The sequence below is a fragment of the Hippocampus comes genome, unplaced genomic scaffold (genome assembly GCF_001891065.2).
Source record: "Hippocampus comes isolate QL1 unplaced genomic scaffold, H_comes_QL1_v1.1 scaffold186, whole genome shotgun sequence".
Classification (NCBI taxonomy): domain Eukaryota; kingdom Metazoa; phylum Chordata; class Actinopteri; order Syngnathiformes; family Syngnathidae; genus Hippocampus; species Hippocampus comes.
In genome coordinates this window covers 329,582-352,678 of record NW_017806236.1, presented here as the reverse complement: position 1 = coordinate 352,678, position 23,097 = coordinate 329,582, and the positions used below count along the sequence as shown (strand labels likewise).

Below are 23,097 nucleotides of genomic sequence, written 5' to 3'. Positions count from 1 at the left end.
TGATAAAAACAAGTTTGAACTTATTTTCCATAATTGAAAAAGGTATTTTTGCTGCAAACGCAACACAGCAACTTCTTCCTGGAACTGGGGGGACCTTGGAAAAGGTGGAGAGAATTATGAGCAGTTCAAAATACACGATATCTACTAAAAATACTAAAACATCTAAACTTCATTTGGAGTTAATCAGAAGCATTTTAAATAGTGGCAGGTGTGTATTGACTCCCATTTAACATGAGTATGAATGACTTGATTAATTCTGAACATGTCCCCTGTTAAAAGGGTGTGCACACTTTGACAAACACAATATCACACTTGTTGAGTTTTAGTTACCCTCTGAAAATATTTTTTTAAAATTATATTGTGTTGTACAGGTTATAGGTCACATTGTTAGGAAATTTTGAAATTATCTTGATCTCATTTATAGCACCAAAAAAATGACATTTCAACAGGGGTACGCAGACTTTTATAACCACCGCAAAACTAAAATTCAGAAGTATGGCAGCCTTAAAATATGGCAGATGCAACTATATGAGTAAATGCAGTACACAATCTGATGTAGTGCAAATATGAAGCTGCATGTCTTCTGAAGCGGATGAGCAAATTGTAAAATAAAATTATTGTAATGTTTAGAACATGGCTAATGGTTCTCATATAAAATAAAAATAATTTCTGCTAAGCACTACATAGTTAACACATCAGTGAAAAAAATGATAATAAAATGCACAACAGTGTATTTGAAAAAATGCAAAAAACATTCATCAGCAACTCAAAGATTCACAAAAATATGTTTTTTCATACTTTTGTACAAATCCTACATTTCTTTATTAAGATGAATTACCCGATCATTTCTGGCATTGCCTTATGTCTTGACTGTCAAAGACTGTAGTGGTCCACACGGACAATAAAAGATGGGGAAGCTCCACTTGAGCTTGTCTTCGCGTGGCAGTGGGCGTTGTTTGTTTTCAGAAGGTTTGCCAAATTACTCAGGGCAGTTTTGATGAGAGGCTGCACCATTCTCAATGTTGTGAATGCATATTGACATAATGATGTTTAACTTCAGCACATGTTTTTATTTCAAAAAAGTTAGCTGCCATTCATTGTTGGGTTTATACAAACAGAAATGTGTGAGTAAGATGACTCAGGAGTTGAAAAAAGCGGCAAATAAGTACTTCAGCATTAGGTTTTTTTTTTTGTCGTCTGAGGAGTAAATCATTTTTCGCCTCCTTACAAGTTGCTTTTCTGTCTTTGGACAGTGTCCAACCTGCTCAGTGTATGTGCGTGAACAATCTGAGAGGTGCGAACTCAGCCTGAGTTTACCATGCTTGGCTATACTGTATTTGACTTTTTGTGGGTCCAGATGGATAGATGGCAAATATTTAGTCAACGTACGCTCGGCTGATATGAAGAAAGACTTTATTAAGACGTGAGCACCTCAGTTGATAAAGAGGCACAACCCACTGTTTATAATGTTCTAGTTGATTGAGAAGAGCATACACTCTTTGTTGAAGTAACTATACAGTACACTGGAATCTTCCTTGTACAGAAACCAGAGAAGTACATGAACAAAAGAGGAACGTAAGAAAAGCGTACATTTCCAAAATCCATCTGCACTGACAATACAGTAGGGCCATCACAAATGCTTGTTTTAATTGCAAGAGGATGTACGGTGATGTTGAAAGATTAGCAGGAAAACATATCGAGGGAGCACGATGTACGTCAGAAGGAGATGGAGAAGATGTGTTGTTGTAAGACACCTCTTCATGAATGTGTGATATGGTGCTGACACCCACAGTGTCATCATGTTACCCCACCTCAACTGCAAACAGTCAATAAACTATATTACATGGCACGGGTCATTTGGGACCAGTTCACCCAGTTGACGCCAATGGAAGCAGATGGGATGGCGCTTGGATGGGTGATCCCGACGCTCAGCCTCTATTTTGGACTGTGTGCTGCATCCAGTGGTATGTAGGCTCAGACTGGACACTTCATTAGGAACACCTGTATGCTATTATCCAATGCCAGAGCTGTATCAATGTTATGGAAATGCCATTAAACCGTTCCAGTCAACCCCCGCCCACCCCCCAAAAAGACTAAAATATTTTTTGGGTGTGTTTTTGAATAAGAAAAATTGCACTTTATAAAAACCTGGTGTAGTATCACAATGGAATACCGTGTAAAGAATTAGTAAACGATATCATGATTTATTCGTTGCCTCCAGTGGTGTGCGATGTGGCCACCAGGGGCAGTATGCTACGGTTATTCAGACAAATGAATACATTTCACACCTGCTGGAGGTAAACTCATAACATCAACATATATCTTTTTTTCTTTTCAAGTCCCAGTTCAGACGGTGACAACACAGCCAGTATTTACAGGTAAGGCCACCTTAAAGCAGACAAATTGAGAAATGTTAGTTTCTTAATTTGTCTCTGTTTTGATAATATGTCGATGACATGCTTTTGTCTAAATGCCTCAAATATGAAGAATACATATATATTACAACAAGATTAAAAAGCTTTTAATGAACCGATTCAACTGTTTCCATAAATCACTTCATTTGCAACCCTGTTACAGAAGTGAGCGCCTCCCACGACGACCAGTTCTGCAGCACATGGGGAAACTATCATTTCAGGACTTTTGATGGAGAATTCTTCCAGCTTCGCTCCAATTGCAACTATCTCCTTGCATCCAACTGCAAGGGCAGCTATGAAGACTTTAACATCCAGTTGCAACGGCAAGAAACGGGCTTGGCCGCTCCTCTCAAGCGTGTCACTATGAGACTGGAGGGAGCGGTAGTGGAATTGTCAAACTCCTCCATCATGGTCAATGACAGAATGTGAGTATGAGTGAACATTTGACAAGGTGAATGTATTATCGCTCATACATGGAGGTTAACCCATACCTGTAATAACTCTTCTCTCTCTAGTGTGACGCTGCCTTTCAGTCAGGCAGGCCTCTCCATCGTAAAAACATTCTCCTACGTTAAGTTTGAGGCAACAAGTGGCGTGGTTGTCATGTGGAATGAAGAAGACACGCTTTGGGTAGGTTCAACCACCAGATCATTATTCTGCGTTAAAATGAATAGAAATGTCATTCATTTGTTCCAACCCCTCCAGCTCCCAAAAAAAAAAATCAAGCCCCCAACCGATATGGATTTTATTGGGGCCGATGCTGATTGCAATATGCAGAATAAAATTCGGAGAACCAAATCACAGATTTATTGAAAGGGTGAATATGCTGTCTTGAAGCTGCTAGCAAGATTTAAATGTGGCCTGAAATGTGAAATGTGAAATGCTACAGGTTTGATGTCGTATTTTTTGGGACAATACCATTACCGGTAATTAAAATATAAGAGAGATGGCTAACTTAAAGAGTTGCGAGTTCAAACCCAAAACATTATGTAAGTGCCCTTGAGCAGGACATTGAGTACTGTCTGCTCAGGCAGTACCGTAAAATGAATTTTCACATGCGATGGATTAGCGGCCTCTTCTGAGAATTTTTGTGCGATTTGCAGGTTGAGTTGGATGCAAAGTACAAGAATCAGACTTGTGGTTTGTGCGGTGACTTCAATGGTGATCACACTGATGGTGAGTAAATATTTCACGAGGGATGTTTGGTATCACTGTTTTCAGATTGTTTCATAGTACGAGTATTATTGCCTTTGACCCCTCCCCGATGCCGACAAGTAACTTTACCACTAATTCTTTTGATACATAAAATTTCAATTAACACAATGGCAGATACATGTGAACCAAGCAAGACTTTTCTGATGCAGATGATTATTTGCTGATGTGTCAAAGACTAACTTTTTTTTTCCTTTTTTTCCATTTTATTATTTGCCTTTTTCTTTGAACTGCTTTCCAGTTGGTGTATTCTTCTTACATTTCCTTAAAATACATCCTCCACTGTGTTTAAAGATAATCCAATATACAAAATGCCACGTTAGCACATGTCATTCTTTGACCTGAAAAAAGAAAAACGTAAACATTTAACATTCACCTTACATTTTAACATTGTTTTTTTGTTTTACATTTACGAAAGATTAACCTTTTTGCTTTTACTCTGGGATCTTTTGTAAACAAAAACTGGCTATGTTAATAGAGTATGACATCATTTCAAATTTTGGGGGATACCTTGAATAATATTAAAAGATTTACCACAATCCCAATTGAAATGGACCAAACCTTCTTTTCCAGGGCCGCCTGAGGAATTAGACGAGGCCTGGAAAACCAACGGTCCAACTGACAACTGTGACGAAACCTTGCCGCCTTTCCCTCAAACCTGCTCGATAAGTCAGGTATCTAATAGAAGGATGGCCTCAAATAAATATTTGTCAAACACAGGTTAAACTTGGCGCTTTGTTCCCGCAGAGAGCCGACTGTGAGACTTTGGTGTCAGGGGCTGCTTTCCTCAGCTGTCATGACCGAATCAACAGTGCGGCCTTCGTGGAAGCTTGTGTGAGGGACTTGTGCTCCTGTAAAAGCAACTCCACCTCTTGCTTATGTTCAACCATGGCAGAGTACTCGCGCCAGTGCGCACACGCGGGGGGAGCGCCGCAGGAATGGAATGCACATTTATGCGGTGAGGAAAACAAATATTTGAGATGCTTTTATCACTTTTATTTACTTAAACTCCTGTTTTTTAATGAATAGCTAAAAAAATATGCCCGGTTAACATGGAGTACAAACAATGTGGAAGCCCTTGCACGGACACCTGCAGTGACCCACAGAGGAGCCAAGTGTGTGAGGAACACTGCGTAGATGGATGCTTCTGCCCAGTTGGTAGGGTTGCATACATACAGACACAGTGCTGCCTTGATATAGGTGTGATATAACTTTCAGATTTTGAGATACAAGCCGTTGTTCGGATGATATTTTGCTTTGACTTATGATGAGAAACGCCACAGACAAGCTAACGGATAGCAAATTTGTAGCAGTGTTACAATGCTTTAATCAGTGGATATTTGGATGCAAACGGTGGAACAACAAATATAGATGTGTGTTAATATGCCAAGAATATACCAGTAGAGTACACACAGGCATATATATACATAGATATATATGCTTGCCCACAGCGAAGAATGCATAATATAACCGCCGTACTGAGGAGCACAGACCAAATATACAAATTGGGCAGTATATCCATGTCTGTATTATACTTCAGTAATACCTAAAACAGTTAAATACAGTATACAGTATATGTATAATTTATTTTTACTACGACCATACACCAGGCATTGCCTTAACAGTGTCATATCTGTCATGCTCAAAAAATGTAACGATATGTATTCTAACTCTTGGAGTATGCATGTTCTCCCGTGTTATTGCTCATGCTTTGGCTCAAACAATGAGCAATAATTTCCCAACTTGTCTCGGAAGGGACCGTCTTGGATGACATTGGTGATCGTGGCTGCTTACCTGTGGACCAGTGCTCCTGTATGCACAACGGCACGCCTTACAAACCTGGCGAATCCTACTCTAGGGCCTGTCAGACATGGTGATGACTACATTCTCTTCTTCATCGGGTTTAATGAAGCTGCTTTGTGAAGCTGACTTAATTTTATTTTGGCAGCACGTGTACTCAGGGTGAGTGGAGGTGCAATGACACCGACTGTCCTGGTGTCTGCTCTGTACTGGGTGGCTCACACATCTCCACCTATGATGATAAGACATACACTTTCCATGGGGACTGCTCTTACGTTCTCACAAAGGTAAGGAATTTACATTGCTCAAGTCGAATTAGATTCATATTTTTCCTGAAAATGTTGCTCTAATTCTAGATTTTGTAACCATTAGAACATTCAATTTGTTGGGCTCAGTACCTAAAAACGTGGCAAGCATCTTGGAATTATATATATGGAGGATAGTGATCGGACCAGCCAGTGAATAGCAAAAATCTGTGTGCATTTGACATCCTGTTGTAATTGCCTTGAAAAACAATGTTGATATTAATCGCACCCAATTTTATAACCACACCCGATAAAGTCACAATTATGCTCCATACTTTGTGTGTTGACCAACAGCACTAGTTGTAATTCTCTGAAATAGTGGTGCAATGCATGTTTTCCTCTGTAGGAGACGAATGGCACTTTCATTGTCCTGGGTGACCTTGTCAAGTGTGAAAAATCCGATAAATCAACTTGCCTGACTGCAGTCACTCTATTGCTGCCAAAATCCACGGTAAGGATAGTTTTGTTTACACACAATAGAAGACAGACCGTATTTTACTATATTTAAAGTATTTTTCACGTACAGATGATGATTGCTGTTGACTCGAGCGGTCAAGTTTTCGTCAACAAACTCACCTCTCGTCTGCCTTTCTTTACCGGTGAGTGCGTTCCTTTTGTTTTCATTTCTTGTCATGAAAAATGAAGACATTCATGTGACTTGGATCGCCTTTATGCAGTCAGTAATAATCTTTGTTTTCCCGACAGATGATGTCACAATCTTCAGCCCATCCACATTTTATGTTGTGATCCACACTGTCTACGGGCTTCACCTCGAGGTTCAGCTCACGCCCATCATGCAGGTTTATATCAAAGCCAGTCTTCCCCATAAAGGAAAACTCCTTGGTAAGTTGTCGTATTTGACCAAAACCTTTGTCATTCCTGGCTACTCTCTTCCATCAGGTAATTTTTCTTTCTTTTCTTTCTCTCCCTTTTGCAGGTCTTTGTGGGGATTTTAACGACGTTGAATGCAATGACTTCCGAACCAGAAGTGGGATGATCGAAGGGACGGCTGCCGCATTTGCCAACTCGTGGAAGACGAAAGGAGGCTGTCCAGATGTCAACAATACACTTGGTGACCCGTGTCTTTTAAGTGTAGATAAGGGTAAGTTATTGTAATTTAAGAAATTTAAAAAAACATCTTATTTAGAATTATATACAATTGCAATATTTTATCAAAAGTGATCATACCAAAATCAACATATTGAGAAAAAGATCCCATACCGGAACTAGAAAAACATCTATTTCACGATCAGCCAGTCAGCATTTTAAAACCCTCCAAAGTATATTTTAAAGTAATGTTTTACATTGTTCCGCATTCCCTAATGAATATAATGCCTGTGTGTGTGTGTGTGTGTGTGTGTGTGTGTGTGTGTGTGTGTGTGTGTGTGTGTGTGTGTGTGTGTGTTTTTAGAAAAATATGCTCACCACTGGTGCTCCATACTCATCGACACAACAGGGGTGTTTTCCAAGTGCCATTCCGAGATTAACCCAGAGGACTATCTCACTGTGAGCATTTGTGCTTCATACTTGTCTAAAATGGGTGTTCCTTGGTTTGGTCATTTTTGTTCATGGATAATTAATCTAAAATATTGTAAAGATACAATTAGACTACATGTCAAAACAAAATGTATTCATTTATTGGTGATCTGGATTCACACTGATATTTGATTGTTTTTTCCATTGGCCAAACATAACTTCATACGTAAAAAAAACAAATAAAAATGGACACGCTATCCATTTGGCATTGAGATTCTCCATTATTCACTGAATATGATTGAGAGGCATGGTGGTAACTGAGTGTGCCGTTTTGTGCCATGTGACAATATATTCTTACGCTAGTGCGTCAGCTAGTGCCTTGCGCAAGCTAGTTCGTTGCGCATTTTCTAAACCTCAAAACATCCTCATGACAGAAGATATTTGTATGAAGTGACTTTCATGCCATAAAAATAAGACACTAATGAAAAACAGTAAGTACGGCCATAGCTGAGTTTCAAATATGTAATGTATTCTTACGCCTTTCGTAGACCAAGGGCCACCATGTAAATGTGTGCAGTAATTTTTGCTAATTCACTTCCAGGCAAGTAAATAACAACATAAACTCCTTGTTGGGGATAATAAATCCATATTGAACACATTTAGCTTTATACGTTCTCTTTCTACAGTCTTGTATATATGACACGTGTGCTGGCGAAAAGAGTTTGGACTCCGTATGTGCTGCTATGTCTTCCTACGTTCGTGCGTGCGCCGCCGCCGGCGTCTCCTTGACAGGATGGCGGGACGTCGTGTGTGGTGAGTTTCACCCGAACGTAGTGCACTTTCTTGTAATCACTTGGAGGTAACGTTGATTATATTGCATTTTTTCTCAACAGGGAAATACACATCAAACTGCCCTTCAACTTTGGTGTTCGACTACCACATGACAAATTGTGGTCGCACGTGCCGCTCTCTGGCTCAGCCAGACTTAACCTGCGATGTCGATTTGACCCCGGTGGACGGCTGCGGCTGCGCTCAGGGAACTTACCTCAACGAGAGAGGCGAGTGTGTGCCAGATTCCCAATGCTCCTGCCATGTAGGAGACACGGTGATACGGCCTAAGCAGATCATCAGGGTTCATGGACAAAGTTGGTGAGGACCATACATTACTCGAAAAAGTTAAGGATGTTCGGCTTCCGGGCAAAAGTTCAGGATAAACCAAAAATGCACTAAAACCTTTAGAGGTGATTTTAAAAGGGAAGTCTGCAGTTTTAAAGCTGCTAGTTGAATGTTGCCTCACTTAACTAATCCCCAGTTGTAGTCGATATTATCCCCAGATTTTGCTTTATTTTCCCTCAAAATTGGCTCATAGCAATCAAAAATTATTGTTGGATTTCCCATGGTGAAAATGACCAATAGGATGATTGAAATATCCTCTGGCTCGCATATAATATGTAAATAGAACTAATTTTTTTGACCCGATATCTAGAATACACATGTCAAGAACATGCATAAAACAAGCATACATGGTCACTCTGAACTCGACTTTATTTACTGAGCACTTTCAAAACAACCATCTCTGCATACAAAGTGCATGGAGTAAAAATTAGGCATACAAAACAAAGAAAGTTATACATTCATAACAAAAACACTATACACCATGAAACACTAAAACAATGCTGAGTCTCACTCTGACAAAGGATAAACTATAACTTTCACCATCTTTTCGTTGCATTTCAGCGTCTGCCATGGTGGAAAACTCACTTGTTCGGGAAACCTTCTAACTGAATGTAGGTACAAAACATAAAGGGCCCATCAGGTCATTTTCTTTAAAAATTTTCAAAATTATCTTATTTACTAATCACCCAGCCATCCATCTATTTTCTATAAAGCTTGTTGAGCGCTAATGAAAATAATGAATGGAATTTTTTTTGACCAATGCCATTGGGTTGAGAGCACTGGTGTCCTTTCTAACAAACGTGTTCACTGATCAGCATGCAGTGCTCCAATGACTTTCTTCAACTGCTCAAGTGCACAGCCCGGTGACACGGGGTCAGAGTGCCAGAGAACTTGTCAGACGCTGGACACAGAATGTGTAAGGCTCAAACAAATTTTTCAGAACTGATATTACACTTTTGTTTAATTAATCAGTTGTATGAATACTATTTTTGGAAAGGTAGTGGTGCACACTGTCTGCTATCGACTGTGCAGTTTTGTGTGATGCTTTGGTTGATGAGAACGCAATTTGCCATTGTGGTTCCACTTTACAGGTTAGCACGCATTGCGTCTCGGGCTGCATATGTCCTGCTGGCCTGTTGGCCGACGGTAAAGGAGGCTGTATTGAGGAGACGCATTGTCCCTGCACTTATAACAGACAATCCTACAAACCTGGAGAGACTGTGAAAGTGGACTGCAACACCTGGTGTGTACTCTCTTATGTATCCTTTTGAATCAGTGTTGTATCCCATTTGGTTTATTTGAACTTCATCCCGTGATGATAGCACGTGTAAGAGCCGAGAGTGGGAATGCACCAATCGGCAGTGTGATGGAACCTGTACGATATATGGAGAAGGCCATTATATCACCTATGACGACAAGAAATTCTCCTTTAATGGGGACTGTGGTTACGTCTTTACTCAGGTATCACATGTGCAAAATGTTTGATTACCCTTTCATGTTTTATTGGAAATATTTGGATATTCTTCTGATGTTATTGGCACATAGGATTACTGTGGGGACAACAAGGATGGCACCTTCAGGGTCCTGACTGAGAGCATTCCGTGTGGACCAAGTGAAAGCACCTGCTCTACTGCTATCAAGCTCTACTTAGGGGTACACCATTCTGTGATCAGAAATTGCATGTCAACTATTGTAAAGGGGTTCAGGTTTATGAATGTGAGGACATACGAGGTTTTGAATTCACGAACGGGGTGCAGTGAACTGTCTTGTACGCAGTTTGCAGTGTTCAGGCAACACAAGAGGACACATTCAGTTACTGATGTGCTTACTGTTATTTATTTGATTTGCTTGTGTGGTTTTCATACAAATATTTAGTGAAATTATGACTTTACTATTGCATTCGTCTTGGCGAATGATACAGTATAGTTCTGACCGACAACAGTAATGCAAACATATCTGAACCTCAACTTTTCATAAAACAATTTTATATATACTGTATATGTGTGTGTGTGTGTGTGTGTGTGTGTGTACACACACACACACACACACACACACACACACACACACACACACACACACACACACACTCAAAATTGCAATTTGAAAATTGCACTCTACTACATTGTGATGTCCATTCAAATGTGATTAACTAATTTACATTTTTTTTCTTTCTTTCAGAACATTGAAATTGTCCTTAAAGAGGGAACAGTCATCAAACAAAAAACAGGGTTAGAAATACCTTATAAAGTCCATACCATTGGATTATATCTTGTCATTGAGGCGAAGAATGGTCTTGTTCTCATCTGGAATAAGAAGACAACACTCATGATCAAACTGAGCTCCACATTTAAGGTGAGAGAAACCAGTGAGAGAAACCGCACCAGTGATTGGCGTCGTTTCTATAATTTAACTCTGTTTAATTGATCCCAGGGTAAAGTTTGTGGTCTGTGTGGGAATTACGACGGAAACATCAAGAATGACTTTACCACTCGAAACAAAGAGGTGGTGGTAGATGCCTTTCAATTCGGAAACAGCTGGAAAGTGTCACAGAGCTGTGCCAACACAAATACACTTAAAAGTCCCTGCACACTGTATTCGCACAGACAAGCGTGGGCACTAAAACGCTGCAGCATCATCAATAGTGCGGTGTTTGGTATCTGCCATTCAAAGGTAATGCAACTGCACTTATGTTCTATACAATACACTTGTGGGTCAAACTATTCATTTTTACAATGATTATTCTTGAAAGGTGGATCCCCAGTACTATTATAATGCCTGTGTAAGAGACACGTGTGCCTGTAATACTGGAGGAGATTGTGAATGCTTCTGCTCTGCTGTAGCAGCCTATGCAGCCGCCTGTAATAAGGCCGGAGCTTGTATCAAATGGAGAACTCCGTCTGTCTGTCGTAAGTGCTGGTTTCAATTTTTCTGTGCAGAATAAATAGATATCTGACCTATTTCGGGGGATAGGCCCATGGGCCACTCATGTAGCCCTTGAGGGCTCCCTGTTGCCCACGGGCACCATGTTGGTGACCCCTGATCTACATGATATTCATATTAATTTCTTGTCATTAATCAGCTCTATTCTGTGATTACTACAATCCTGACGGTGAGTGTGAATGGCACTACGAACCTTGTGGAAAACCTTGCATGAAGACTTGCAGGAATCCCTCTGGAAAGTGCTATACCCATATTCCAGCTTTGGAAGGTATGTCGGTCATTATCAGCATCTGATGCATCCCTGATCATCAAGCTGTTTTAACTCCTAAGGGTTGGCTTCCTGATTCTTGCCTAGAATGTGCTTGTACTATTGACTTTTTGGCTTTCAGGCTGCTATCCAAGGTGTCCACCTGATCAACCGTATTTGGAAGAGGTAACAATGAAGTGTGTGTCACTGGAGCAATGTGGGTGCTACGATGATGAAGGAAAGCATTATGCAGAAGGAGAGAGAATGCCTCAGATAGAAAACTGTCAGAAATGGTAGGATATTTTCTATCAATACATCCAAAAACACCTGAGCCAGATGTAATTTTTAAAATGTGATAATCTAATTTGTTCTGCAGTCAATGTTCTTCATCGGAGAGGCAGTGCACCTACAGTGTTGAAGGTAAAAACATCACGCCACATGATGGTTATTTTGTGAATGATTTCAGTTTTTTTAACTCTTTCGACTTTTTTTGAAACAAATCTTCACTTCATAGTGTTTTATATTATTTTGCAGATTGCACTTGTTCATATAATGGGGAAATATACAATTATGGAGATGTAGTATACGACACTCATGATGGAGACGGCACCTGTATTACTGCCATTTGTGGAGAACACGGAAATATTACAAGAGAAGTAAAAGTCTGCGGTTCCTCAACCACGCAGACGCCAACAACAACAGAATTTGTGTTTGTGACAACAGGTAATGAGCAACTATGAAATGCATGAATGATAAGCACGATGCTTTCTAATCAGCATGGATTATATTGCCGTGTGGAACAACACACTGATTACATAATGTAATGTTATGTTTTGGCTATCATAGAAAGACCAACCTCTACAAAGGCCCAAACTACCACAGAGAAACCGACCACAACAACCCTCCAACCCACCACATTCACAAAAGAACCCACTACAATTACAACAACAACAACACTTAAGCCATCCATACCTACAACTGGCCTATCATCAACACCATCCGACTGTTTTGTTTGTCACTGGTCACATTGGATCAACAATCATTACCCTGCTTCTGTTCCCAGTGGTGGAGATTATGAATCTATAGCAAGAGTGAATGATCCAAGTCTGAATGACTGCAAACAACCACTTGAAATAGAATGCAGAGCAAAAGCATTTCCTGATGTACCTTTGGATCAGCTCGGTCAAAAAGTAACATGCAACCCAACCGATGGACTGAAATGTCAGAACAAAGAACAAGGCATACCTCCAATTTGTTATGACTATGAGATTCGAGTCAAATGCTGCTTCAACCATTGTGTTACTCCAACCAAAGCTACAACTACAAGGGGCACAACAAATGCAGTAACAACAGAAAAGCCCACCCCTACAACAACCACAGAAAAGCCCACAACTATGGCCAAAACCACCATCTCACCCACAGTAGAACCTACCACAATTACTGCAGAACCCACCACGATGACAACCACCACACAAAAGCCATCCACACCAACAACCACTCCAACAAAGGCAACCACACTTACGACTGAACAGATTAAGACCACCACAATCACAGAAAAACCCACCACAGTCACAGAAAAACCCACCACCACAGTTACGCAAGAGGCCAGCACTACTGTTGCTGTAACAACACAAAAATCTACGACTGTGGCTGCTACAACCATCACAGCCACAAAATTACCCACCACATCTACAGAAAGACCAACAACTGTTACGGAATCTCCAAGCACAGCAACAGAGATCCAAACCACAACAATCGCAGCTACAGAAAAACCCAGCACAGCATCAACGGAGAAGATAAGCACAATTGTTCCAACAACAGAAAAACCCACAACTACCACAGAAAATCCCACAACAACGACAGAAAGACCAACTACTGCAACAACCATAGTACAAAAACCCACAACCACAGTTTCACAAACTGCTGGCATTACCACCACGACATCCAAAGTTACAGAAAAAGTAACCGGAACAATGACACAACAACCGAGCTCAACTGCCAAAACTACAGAAAAACTGACCCCGGAAGTGACAGAAAAGCCTACCACCATAACAACTGCAACGGTACCCACAACAAAGGCACCCAGAACAACAACAGAAGGTCCCACAACAACTGCAGTCACATCAACTGGAAAACCAATGACCACAACAACCCCTGAAATAGTCACAAATACAATTGTTCCAACTGCTCCATCAACAGCACCCTTGAGAACAATTACTACAGAGTCCCAGACTACAACGACAGAAAAACCCACCACAGTAACCCTCCATCCCACAACATTTACAGAAGAGCCCACCACCATCACAACCACTACACAAAAAACTTCCAAACCAACAACTACTCCCACAACAGTTACAACCGAAAAGGCCCAAACCACCACAACAACAGAAAAAACACCATCAACACCAGCTGAGTGTTTTGTTTGTCACTGGTCAGATTGGATCAATAATCATTACCCTGATCCTACCCTCAGTGGTGGAGATTATGAATCCATTGCGAACATAACTGATCCAAGTCTGAATGACTGCAACCAACCACTTGAAATTGAATGCAGAGCAAAATCGTTTCCTGATGTACCTTTGGATCAGCTCAGTCAAAAAGTAATATGCAACCCAACCGATGGACTGAAATGTCATAACAAAGACCAAGGCATACCTCCAATTTGTTATGACTATGAAATTAGAGTCAAATGCTGCTTCAACCATTGTGTTACTCCAACCAAAGCTACAACTACAAAGGCCACAACAAATGCAGGAACAACAGAAAAGCCCACCCCTACAACAACCACAACCACAGAAAAGCCCACAACTATGGCCAAAACCACCATCTCACCCACAGTAGAACCTACCACAATTACTGCAGAACCCACCACGATGACAACCACCACACAAAAGCCATCCATACCAACAACTAGTCCAACAAAGGCAACCACACTTACTACTGAACAGATTAAGACCACCACAACCACAGCAAAACCCACCACAGTTACAGAAAAACCCACCACAGTTACAGAAAAACCCACCACCACAGTTACGCAAGAGGCCAGCACTACTGTTGCTTTAACGACACAAAAACTCACAACTGTGGCTACTACAACTATCACAGCAACACAACTACCCACCACATCTACAGAAAGACCAACAACTGTTACGGAATCTCCAAGCACAGCAACAGAGATCCAAACCACAACAATCGCAGCTACAGAAAAACCCAGCACAGCATCAACGGAGAAGATAAGCACAATTGTTCCAACAACAGAAAAACCCACAACTACCACAGAAAATCCCACAACAACGACAGAAAGACCAACTACTGCAACAACCATAGTACAAAAACCCACAACCACAGTTTCACAAACTGCTGGCATTACCACCACGACATCCAAAGTTACAGAAAAAGTAACCGGAACAATGACACAACAACCGAGCTCAACTGCCAAAACTACAGAAAAACTGACCCCGGAAGTGACAGAAAAGCCTACCACCATAACAACTGCAACGGTACCCACAACAAAGGCACCCAGAACAACAACAGAAGGTCCCACAACAACTGCAGTCACATCAACTGGAAAACCAATGACCACAACAACCCCTGAAATAGTCACAAATACAATTGTTCCAACTGCTCCATCAACAGCACCCTTGAGAACAATTACTACAGAGTCCCAGACTACAACGACAGAAAAACCCACCACAGTAACCCTCCATCCCACAACATTTACAGAAGAGCCCACCACCATCACAACCACTACACAAAAAACTTCCAAACCAACAACTACTCCCACAACAGTTACAACCGAAAAGGCCCAAACCACCACAACAACAGAAAAAACACCATCAACACCAGCTGAGTGTTTTGTTTGTCACTGGTCAGATTGGATCAATAATCATTACCCTGATCCTACCCTCAGTGGTGGAGATTATGAATCCATTGCGAACATAACTGATCCAAGTCTGAATGACTGCAACCAACCACTTGAAATTGAATGCAGAGCAAAATCGTTTCCTGATGTACCTTTGGATCAGCTCAGTCAAAAAGTAATATGCAACCCAACCGATGGACTGAAATGTCATAACAAAGACCAAGGCATACCTCCAATTTGTTATGACTATGAAATTAGAGTCAAATGCTGCTTCAACCATTGTGTTACTCCAACCAAAGCTACAACTACAAAGGCCACAACAAATGCAGGAACAACAGAAAAGCCCACCCCTACAACAACCACAACCACAGAAAAGCCCACAACTATGGCCAAAACCACCATCTCACCCACAGTACAACCCACCATAGCGACAGCAGAACCCACCACGATGACAACCACCACACAAAAGCCATCCATACCAACAACTAGTCCAACAAAGGCAACCACACTTACTACTGAACAGATTAAGACCACCACAACCACAGCAAAACCCACCACAGTTACAGAAAAACCCACCATCACAGTTACGCAAGAGGCCAGCACTACTGTTGCTGTAACGACACAAAAACTCACAACTGTGGCTGCTACAACCATCACAGCAACAGAACTACCCACCACATCTACAGAAAGACCAACAACTGTTACGGAATCTCCAAGCACAGCAACAGAGATCCAAACCACAACAATCGCAGTTACAGAAAAACCCAGCACAGCATCAACGGAAAAGATAAGCACAATTGTTCCAACAACAGAAAAACCCACAACTACCACAACTGTGCCTGCTACAACCATCACAGCAACAGAACTACCCACCACATCTACAGAAAGACCAACAACTGTTACGGAATCTCCAAGCACAGCAACGGAGATCCAAACCACAACAATCGCAGTTACAGAAAAACCCAGCACAGCATCAACGGAAAAGATAAGCACAATTGTTCCAACAATGGAAAAACCCACAACTACCACAAAAAACCCCACAACTACAGAAAGACCAACTACTGCAACAACCATAGTACAAAAACCCACAACCACAATTTCACAAACTGCTGAAATTACCACCACAACATCCAAAGTTACAGAAAAAGTAACCGGAACGATGACTCAACAACCGAGCTCAACTGCCAAAACCACAGAAAAACCGACCACAGAGGCTACAGAAAAGCCTACCACCAGAACAACTGAAAGGGTACCCACAACAAAACCAAGAACAACAGAAGGCCCCACAACTGCAGTCACATCAACGACAGAAAAACCCACCACAGCTACAGAAAACCTCCCCACCACAGTTACGCAAAAGGCCAGCACTACTGTTTACGTAACAACAGAAAAGCCCACTGTGAGAAGTACGACCATCACAGCCACAGAAGAACCCACCACAGTCACAGAAAGACCAACCACAGTTACAGAATCCCAAACCACAACAATTGCAGTTACAGAAAAACCCAGCACAGCATCCACAGAAAAGATAAGCACAATTGTTCCAACAACGGAAAAACCCACAACTACCACAGAAAACCCCACAACGACTACAGAAAGACCAACTACTGCAACAACCATAGTACAAAAACCCACAACCACTGTTTCACAAACTGCTGGCATTACCACCACAACATCCAAAGTTACAGAAAAAGTAACCGGAACGACGACACAACAACCTAGCTCAACTGCCAAAACCACAGAAAAACCGACCACAGAAGCTACAGAAAAGCCTACCACCATCACAACTGAAATGGTACCCACAACAAAGCCACCAAGGACAACAACAGAAGGTCCTACAACAACTGCAGTCACATCAACTGGAAAACCAATGACCACAACAACCCCTGAAATAGTCACAAATACAATTGTTCCAACTGCTCCATCAACAGCCCCCTTGGTTACTTCCAATAGCACCACCATCCCCACAAAGCCTACCGCAGCGCCAACAGAAAAACCTTCAACAACATTGCCAACAACTCAGACAACAGCCGGCAGCACCACCGAGTGCTTCTGCAAATACCTTGATCAAATTTTTGCTCCTGGTAAGTACTGACTGTTGTTTTGTTTTTGTTGTCATTTGATATACCGTACCCGTATCTGATAACAACAAGCCCGCTGGTGTGTTTTCTTTATGGCGCGAGCTATCACCACAAGAACCAATCATTTCATGATGTTAAATTCTGGAAAGGCTTTTCTCAAACTGACTTGATTATTCATTCATTATTTTTAGGGACTACCATTTACAACAAGACAGATGGAGCAGGTTGGTGTTTCGTTGCATATTGCAATGAGACTTGCAATGTTGAGAAGTTTGCAGGACCGTGTCAGCCAACTACTCCACCAAGTCCCACCACCGCTTATACAACTGCCATTACGACCAAAGTTGTCACAACAACCGCCAGTACCATCGGCGTATCTACTGAAGCGCCCCCCAAAGACTGTGATTTTCTCATCCCACCAAGAAAGGTACCTGACGTATACAAACGGTGATATTTGGAATACACCGGTTACTGTTGGCTATTCTCTCAGGAAAGCAATGAGAATCAGAGGGCAGTATTTGATCTAATCAGGAAATGCGCTTCTAATAGGACATCCCAAAATGTACATTTAGATAGCGTAGTGGCAAGGCAGTTTAACATCTGAAGTGCATTTCAAACACAGTCCCTCAAAATGCTTCACCTAATTACTAGTACATCTACAAACATTTCCAGACAAAAAAAGTTTGAGGCATTTAGATGAAAAATAAAGAAATAAAGATAGGTGACTAAAATTACTGAAAGGACATACAGTGCAAGAACAAGAATTTGGGGGAAAATTCTGTTGCCAGTTTATTTAATTTCTGTACAGCATAACAGCTAAATGCTGCTTCACCATGTTTGCTTTAAAATCTGGGCACCACGAATTGACCCCAGACTGCAAACGTCAGAGCCGTACTGGGCTTGTATTCAATTAGCATTTCTTTAATAATCAGGAACTGCAACTCTTGTGGATTGCAATGAGAAGAACAATGGTTAGATTGCCAGAGTAAACGAGGTTTGTGTCGTAATGTGTCATTTGTCCTTTTCAGCATGGCGAGTCTTGGATTTCAAGCAACTGTACCTTTTCGATTTGCGATGATGGAAAAGTCCTGACAGAACATAAGCCATGCGAACCAATAACCATGCCTGTGTGTGAAAATGGCCAACCACCAGTGAGGGTTTATGATGAAGATGGTTGCTGTTTCCATTACGAATGCACCTGTGAGTTCAATCGGAAGCACTTCTGGGATTCCACTTGAAAAAAAAAAAAAGATCCTAAAATCACTAACCATCCTGTCCAAATTGATTTCTGTCACTTTGTAGGTATTTGCAGTGGCTGGGGAGATCCACACTATGTGACATTTGATGGTCAATACTACAGCTTTCAGAAAAACTGCACCTATGTCCTGTTTAAAGAGATTATTCCTCGTCACAATTTTACCGTCCTTATTGACAATGAAAACTGCGACGCCACCGGTGAAGTCACCTGTGCGAACAGCTTGATTGTGTATTACAAAAGCTATGAAGTCATTCTCACACAGGAGAGGGGCGCAAATACAATCAACACGGTACATCTTTTTTTTGTGTGTGTTTCTTTGATATTTCGTTGATGCTTCACATTTAAATGAAAATCAGTGTAGTTTAAACAGAAAGCAGGATTCTTGAGTGTCGACTCATACTTAATTGATGCGTTCAGGTCTACGTCAATGGCAAGAAAGTCATTCCAACGTACTCCAACGAAGACTTCATCATCACGAGCACTGTGATCGAGCTGCTCCTGAGAATCCCGGCGATCGAAGCTGTTGTGACGTTCAAGGGACTTGTATTCAGCGTTGACGTACCGTTTTCCCGTTTCCACAACAACACGGAGGGACAGTGCGGTGAGCCAATCTTGTATTTATTAACAACATGAAAGAAGTCTTTGCGTTACGGTGCAATCGCTACAGTCATGATCTGATTTCAACAGGTACATGTGACAATAATAGAAAGAATGACTGCAGATTACCCAGCGGGCAGATTCATTCCTCTTGCACCGATATGGCTCATGAGTGGCATGTACCAGATAAGAACAAACCATACTGCGAGAAGCCACCTTCGCCACCAACACCAAATCCAACACCAACGCAACCTACTTGTAACCCTGAAATTTGTGAAATCATACTCAGCAGGTAAATGAGCACATATAATATCCATTATTTCTTCAGTAGCTTCCGTGAGTACAGTACTGGTAGTTCTCTTCATGACTGTTTTTTTTGGGGGGGGCTCAGTGTGTTTGAGGAATGCCACAAAGTCGTCTCGCCAGAGGACTATTATGAGGCCTGTAAATTTGATGTTTGCCACATGCCAAACTCCAGTGTGGGATGCTCCAGTTTGGAGGCGTACGCCATGATGTGTACTGCTGCGTCGGTCTGTATAGACTGGAGGAATGCCACACAGGGGCAGTGCGGTAAGAGCATTTGGTTTAAGCGTAGCCCTTTTTGCACCGAGGACACTTCACTAACTTGCTGTATAAAGTGGACGTGGGTGCCCCACACCTCACAGTAATGGATTACAACCATAGTTTTTTTTTTTCCCCTGGCAATCAGTGAAAAAAGTTAATGATAAGTGTGAGAGTGAATGGTTGTCCATTTATTTCTGCCCTGCGATTGGCTGGCAACCAGTTCAGGGTGTACCCAGTCTACTGCCCAAAGACAGCTGGGATGGGCTCCAGTACGCCCGCGACCTTTGTGAGGATAAGCGGATTAGAAAATTAATGGATGGCTGTATATCTAAATTACATTTTTATATACTTTACATATGTATATAACAATTAAATATTTGAAATGAAAGTATTTTTAAAAATCTTCATTTTGTTTGTGAGGCATTGCTTTATCTTGACGCATCAACAATTTTCTCTCATCGTAGAATATAAATGTCCTGCACATAAAGTCTACAAACCATGCGGGCCAATTGTGGAGCCAACTTGCAATGAAAGGTAAACGACTCTCGTTTCACTCACTCTGTTTGTATTTATGCACTTGCATGATTGTGTAGCTCTGCGTTGCAAATCAGACACAGGTGAACATTTGTTTTGATATCATTGCATTTTCCTGCTTGTCGTCGTTGTAGATACAATAAAAAGTATACACAGCAATGCCAGGGTGAAAACTACTACCAAAGGTCTGACTGCAATACGTTTGTGGAGGGATGTTTCTGTCCACCTGGCACGATCTTATTCGGTTCAAGCTCCGACATCTGTGTCATCGCCTGTAAGACTCACTGACCAACAATTATCAGATATGTGATTAAATTGATTTAAAGCCCTGAAGCATATGTTTCCTGTCAAAGGTTGCACTGGACCTGATGGCGAACCGAAAGAGGTATCTGTGGCAATGTTTCCCTGGTTCAGGTTACTAATATAGTATTAATTATGATTGACATATGCTTGACCACCCAAAGATTGGTGACACCTGGCTGAGTGGCTGCCAACAGTGTGTCTGTGATGCGGAGACACTGAGCGTGCGGTGTGAACCTCGCGTTTGTCCCACTCAAGCACCCATAACTTGTAAGGAAGGCGAGGTGTTGATGAACCAAACGGTGGATTGCTGCCAGACCCTGACATGTGGTGAGTTGGAGAAGGTGTAACACATAAGGAGACTGAGAGAAATGGTTTAAAATAATAAAATAGTCAGTCAAGAGGCTCCGTAATTACATTTCAGAAGATAAGTTTGATGGCATTTTCCGACAGGAAAAATGGCATTTAAATCTACGTGATATACTGTACTGTGTATGATAATGACGAACCAGATCTATAGATGTCCTCGCATCCACTAAAATATTGCCTGATGAATTTTCTGCCCCATATGAATGTGCAATCTCTTCTCATCCCCAGTTGCCCTTCCTTCCAAATGTAAAATAAACACAAATGCCAACTACTTGCATGTAAATAATTGCAAGTCAGTCGCGCCAGTGGAAATGACAACCTGCGAGGGATCCTGCGGAGCGTCAACATCAATGTGAGACTTCTCATTACGATAAATAGTACTTTTTCCTAATGTGTGCTTGGCAACAGTGATGATGTTTGAAACCATCTCGATCGGCTCAGGTACTCTGCGGAGAGCAACAGCCTGACGCACTCTTGCTCATGTTGTCAAGAAACGGCCACCAGCAAGAAGGAAGTGGAGATGATTTGTGCTGATGGCAGCAAGATGAAACACTCCTACATCTCGATTGAAAAGTGTGACTGTCAACTCACACATTGTACACAAAATACAACCCATCAATTTGGACATTTTTAATGGCTGTATCATATGCAAGGAGGCCAGTCACGGTTAAAAAAAATCATTTATTCTGCTTCAAAAAAACAATTTGGCAATCAAAGCTCTATACTGTATGTCATGACCGCTCGTATAAGATCGAAGCAAAACAGAATGTTTATTACACTGTAAACTATACATTCAAACCTATGTAAATGGCTCAGAACCATTTGAGCCTAAATAAACTAAGGATTCATATTTATTTGAGAATATTTGTAGCATGTTTGGAAACTACACTAAGATACCTTCATTCAGGTTTAGCAAATACTCTTCTAGCTGTTGAGCGTAAGTTCTTTGATTTGGTTCTATTTCAAAGTCTTCATCTGTTTGTGTTTTGGATTGGAGGAGTTTCTGTTCCTATATACTGTAAATTAGGGGATTTACTCATGAAATGGGGAAACATGGAGTCAGATAGTGTCCATTGTGCAATGTAATTTGCTGAGCATTGACAAGAAGAATGTATTTGTGTTACTAATGTGTTAAGACCTTGTTTTACAAGAACACATTGACACTTTTCAATTTACATAAATGTCAAATAAATTGATGTAATAATGCATCCCATTGATATATACATTGCTACTCTATCATGCATACACTGTTTTTTTGCGAAACAGGACCACTGATATTGTTCGACTTTGGCATTCTCAAAAACTCTTAATTCCAATAAACTCTTTCCTATTGCAGCACTTTATGTCTTATTTATTTTGTGCAATGTCAAACGTCAAGTATTCTGTCAAGACATATACAGTACGAGATGCGACACTATTTTCATTTCGCGTTCATCCTAGTAAATGTGAGATTGAGTTATGTACTTTTTACCCAACCTCCCTCAGCATGTTTATTTAAGAAATATTTAAATATGATTCTATTCAGTACCACTACATGTGATGCATTAGCCTTACTTAACTTTTATTGGCATAACTCTTTCGGTACAAGTGCGTAACTCAGTCTCGTAACATCGGAGAGAAACACGTCAGATCCTGATCCCGCACCCAAGGCTGTCCCCCTAGCAACAACAACTCATTCTAACAATACTGTACTGTACTATTGTTTTTTTTAAACAACAATCTTTATTGAACAAGTCAAATTACAAATCACAGAAAACTAAACGAATAAGTTACTGTATTAATACATACACAATGTGAAGAGAGATAAACAAAAAGAAGAGCTAGGGAATTTCAAACGAAAATTCCAAATAAAGAGCATAAAGTCAGAGTTTTAACAGCTTTAACAAACTATTGTTACATTGGCCACCTATGCTAAAATCGGCTACAATACATCTTTAGTGAAAAATTCTACCCCTGACATGG

At 41.0% G+C, this 23,097-nt stretch overlaps 1 protein-coding gene across 1 annotated transcript; it reads left to right on the top strand.

The window, feature by feature from the left end:
• The first annotated feature begins 1,812 nt into the window (after positions 1-1,812).
• LOC109507533 (mucin-5AC-like) lies at positions 1,813-22,473 on the top strand. Its single transcript, XM_019857040.1, has 42 exons — positions 1,813-1,964; positions 2,340-2,378; positions 2,578-2,839; positions 2,930-3,044; positions 3,518-3,590; positions 4,200-4,300; positions 4,374-4,584; positions 4,656-4,784; positions 5,382-5,499; positions 5,575-5,713; positions 6,078-6,182; positions 6,258-6,330; positions 6,437-6,574; positions 6,669-6,833; positions 7,143-7,237; positions 7,894-8,020; positions 8,101-8,356; positions 8,945-8,994; positions 9,199-9,299; positions 9,475-9,626; positions 9,706-9,844; positions 9,929-10,036; positions 10,562-10,735; positions 10,814-11,053; positions 11,133-11,289; positions 11,463-11,591; positions 11,713-11,863; positions 11,947-11,990; positions 12,105-12,293; positions 12,417-17,516; positions 17,705-17,940; positions 18,542-18,713; positions 18,816-19,060; positions 19,189-19,372; positions 19,459-19,660; positions 19,760-19,938; positions 20,397-20,466; positions 20,601-20,740; positions 20,820-20,851; positions 20,931-21,096; positions 21,364-21,487; positions 21,577-22,473. The coding sequence occupies exons 1-42, from the start codon at positions 1,844-1,846 to the stop codon at positions 21,767-21,769; spliced, it is 10,944 nt and encodes a 3,647-aa protein (XP_019712599.1). The 5' UTR covers positions 1,813-1,843; the 3' UTR covers positions 21,770-22,473.
• The last annotated feature ends 624 nt before the right edge of the window (positions 22,474-23,097 follow it).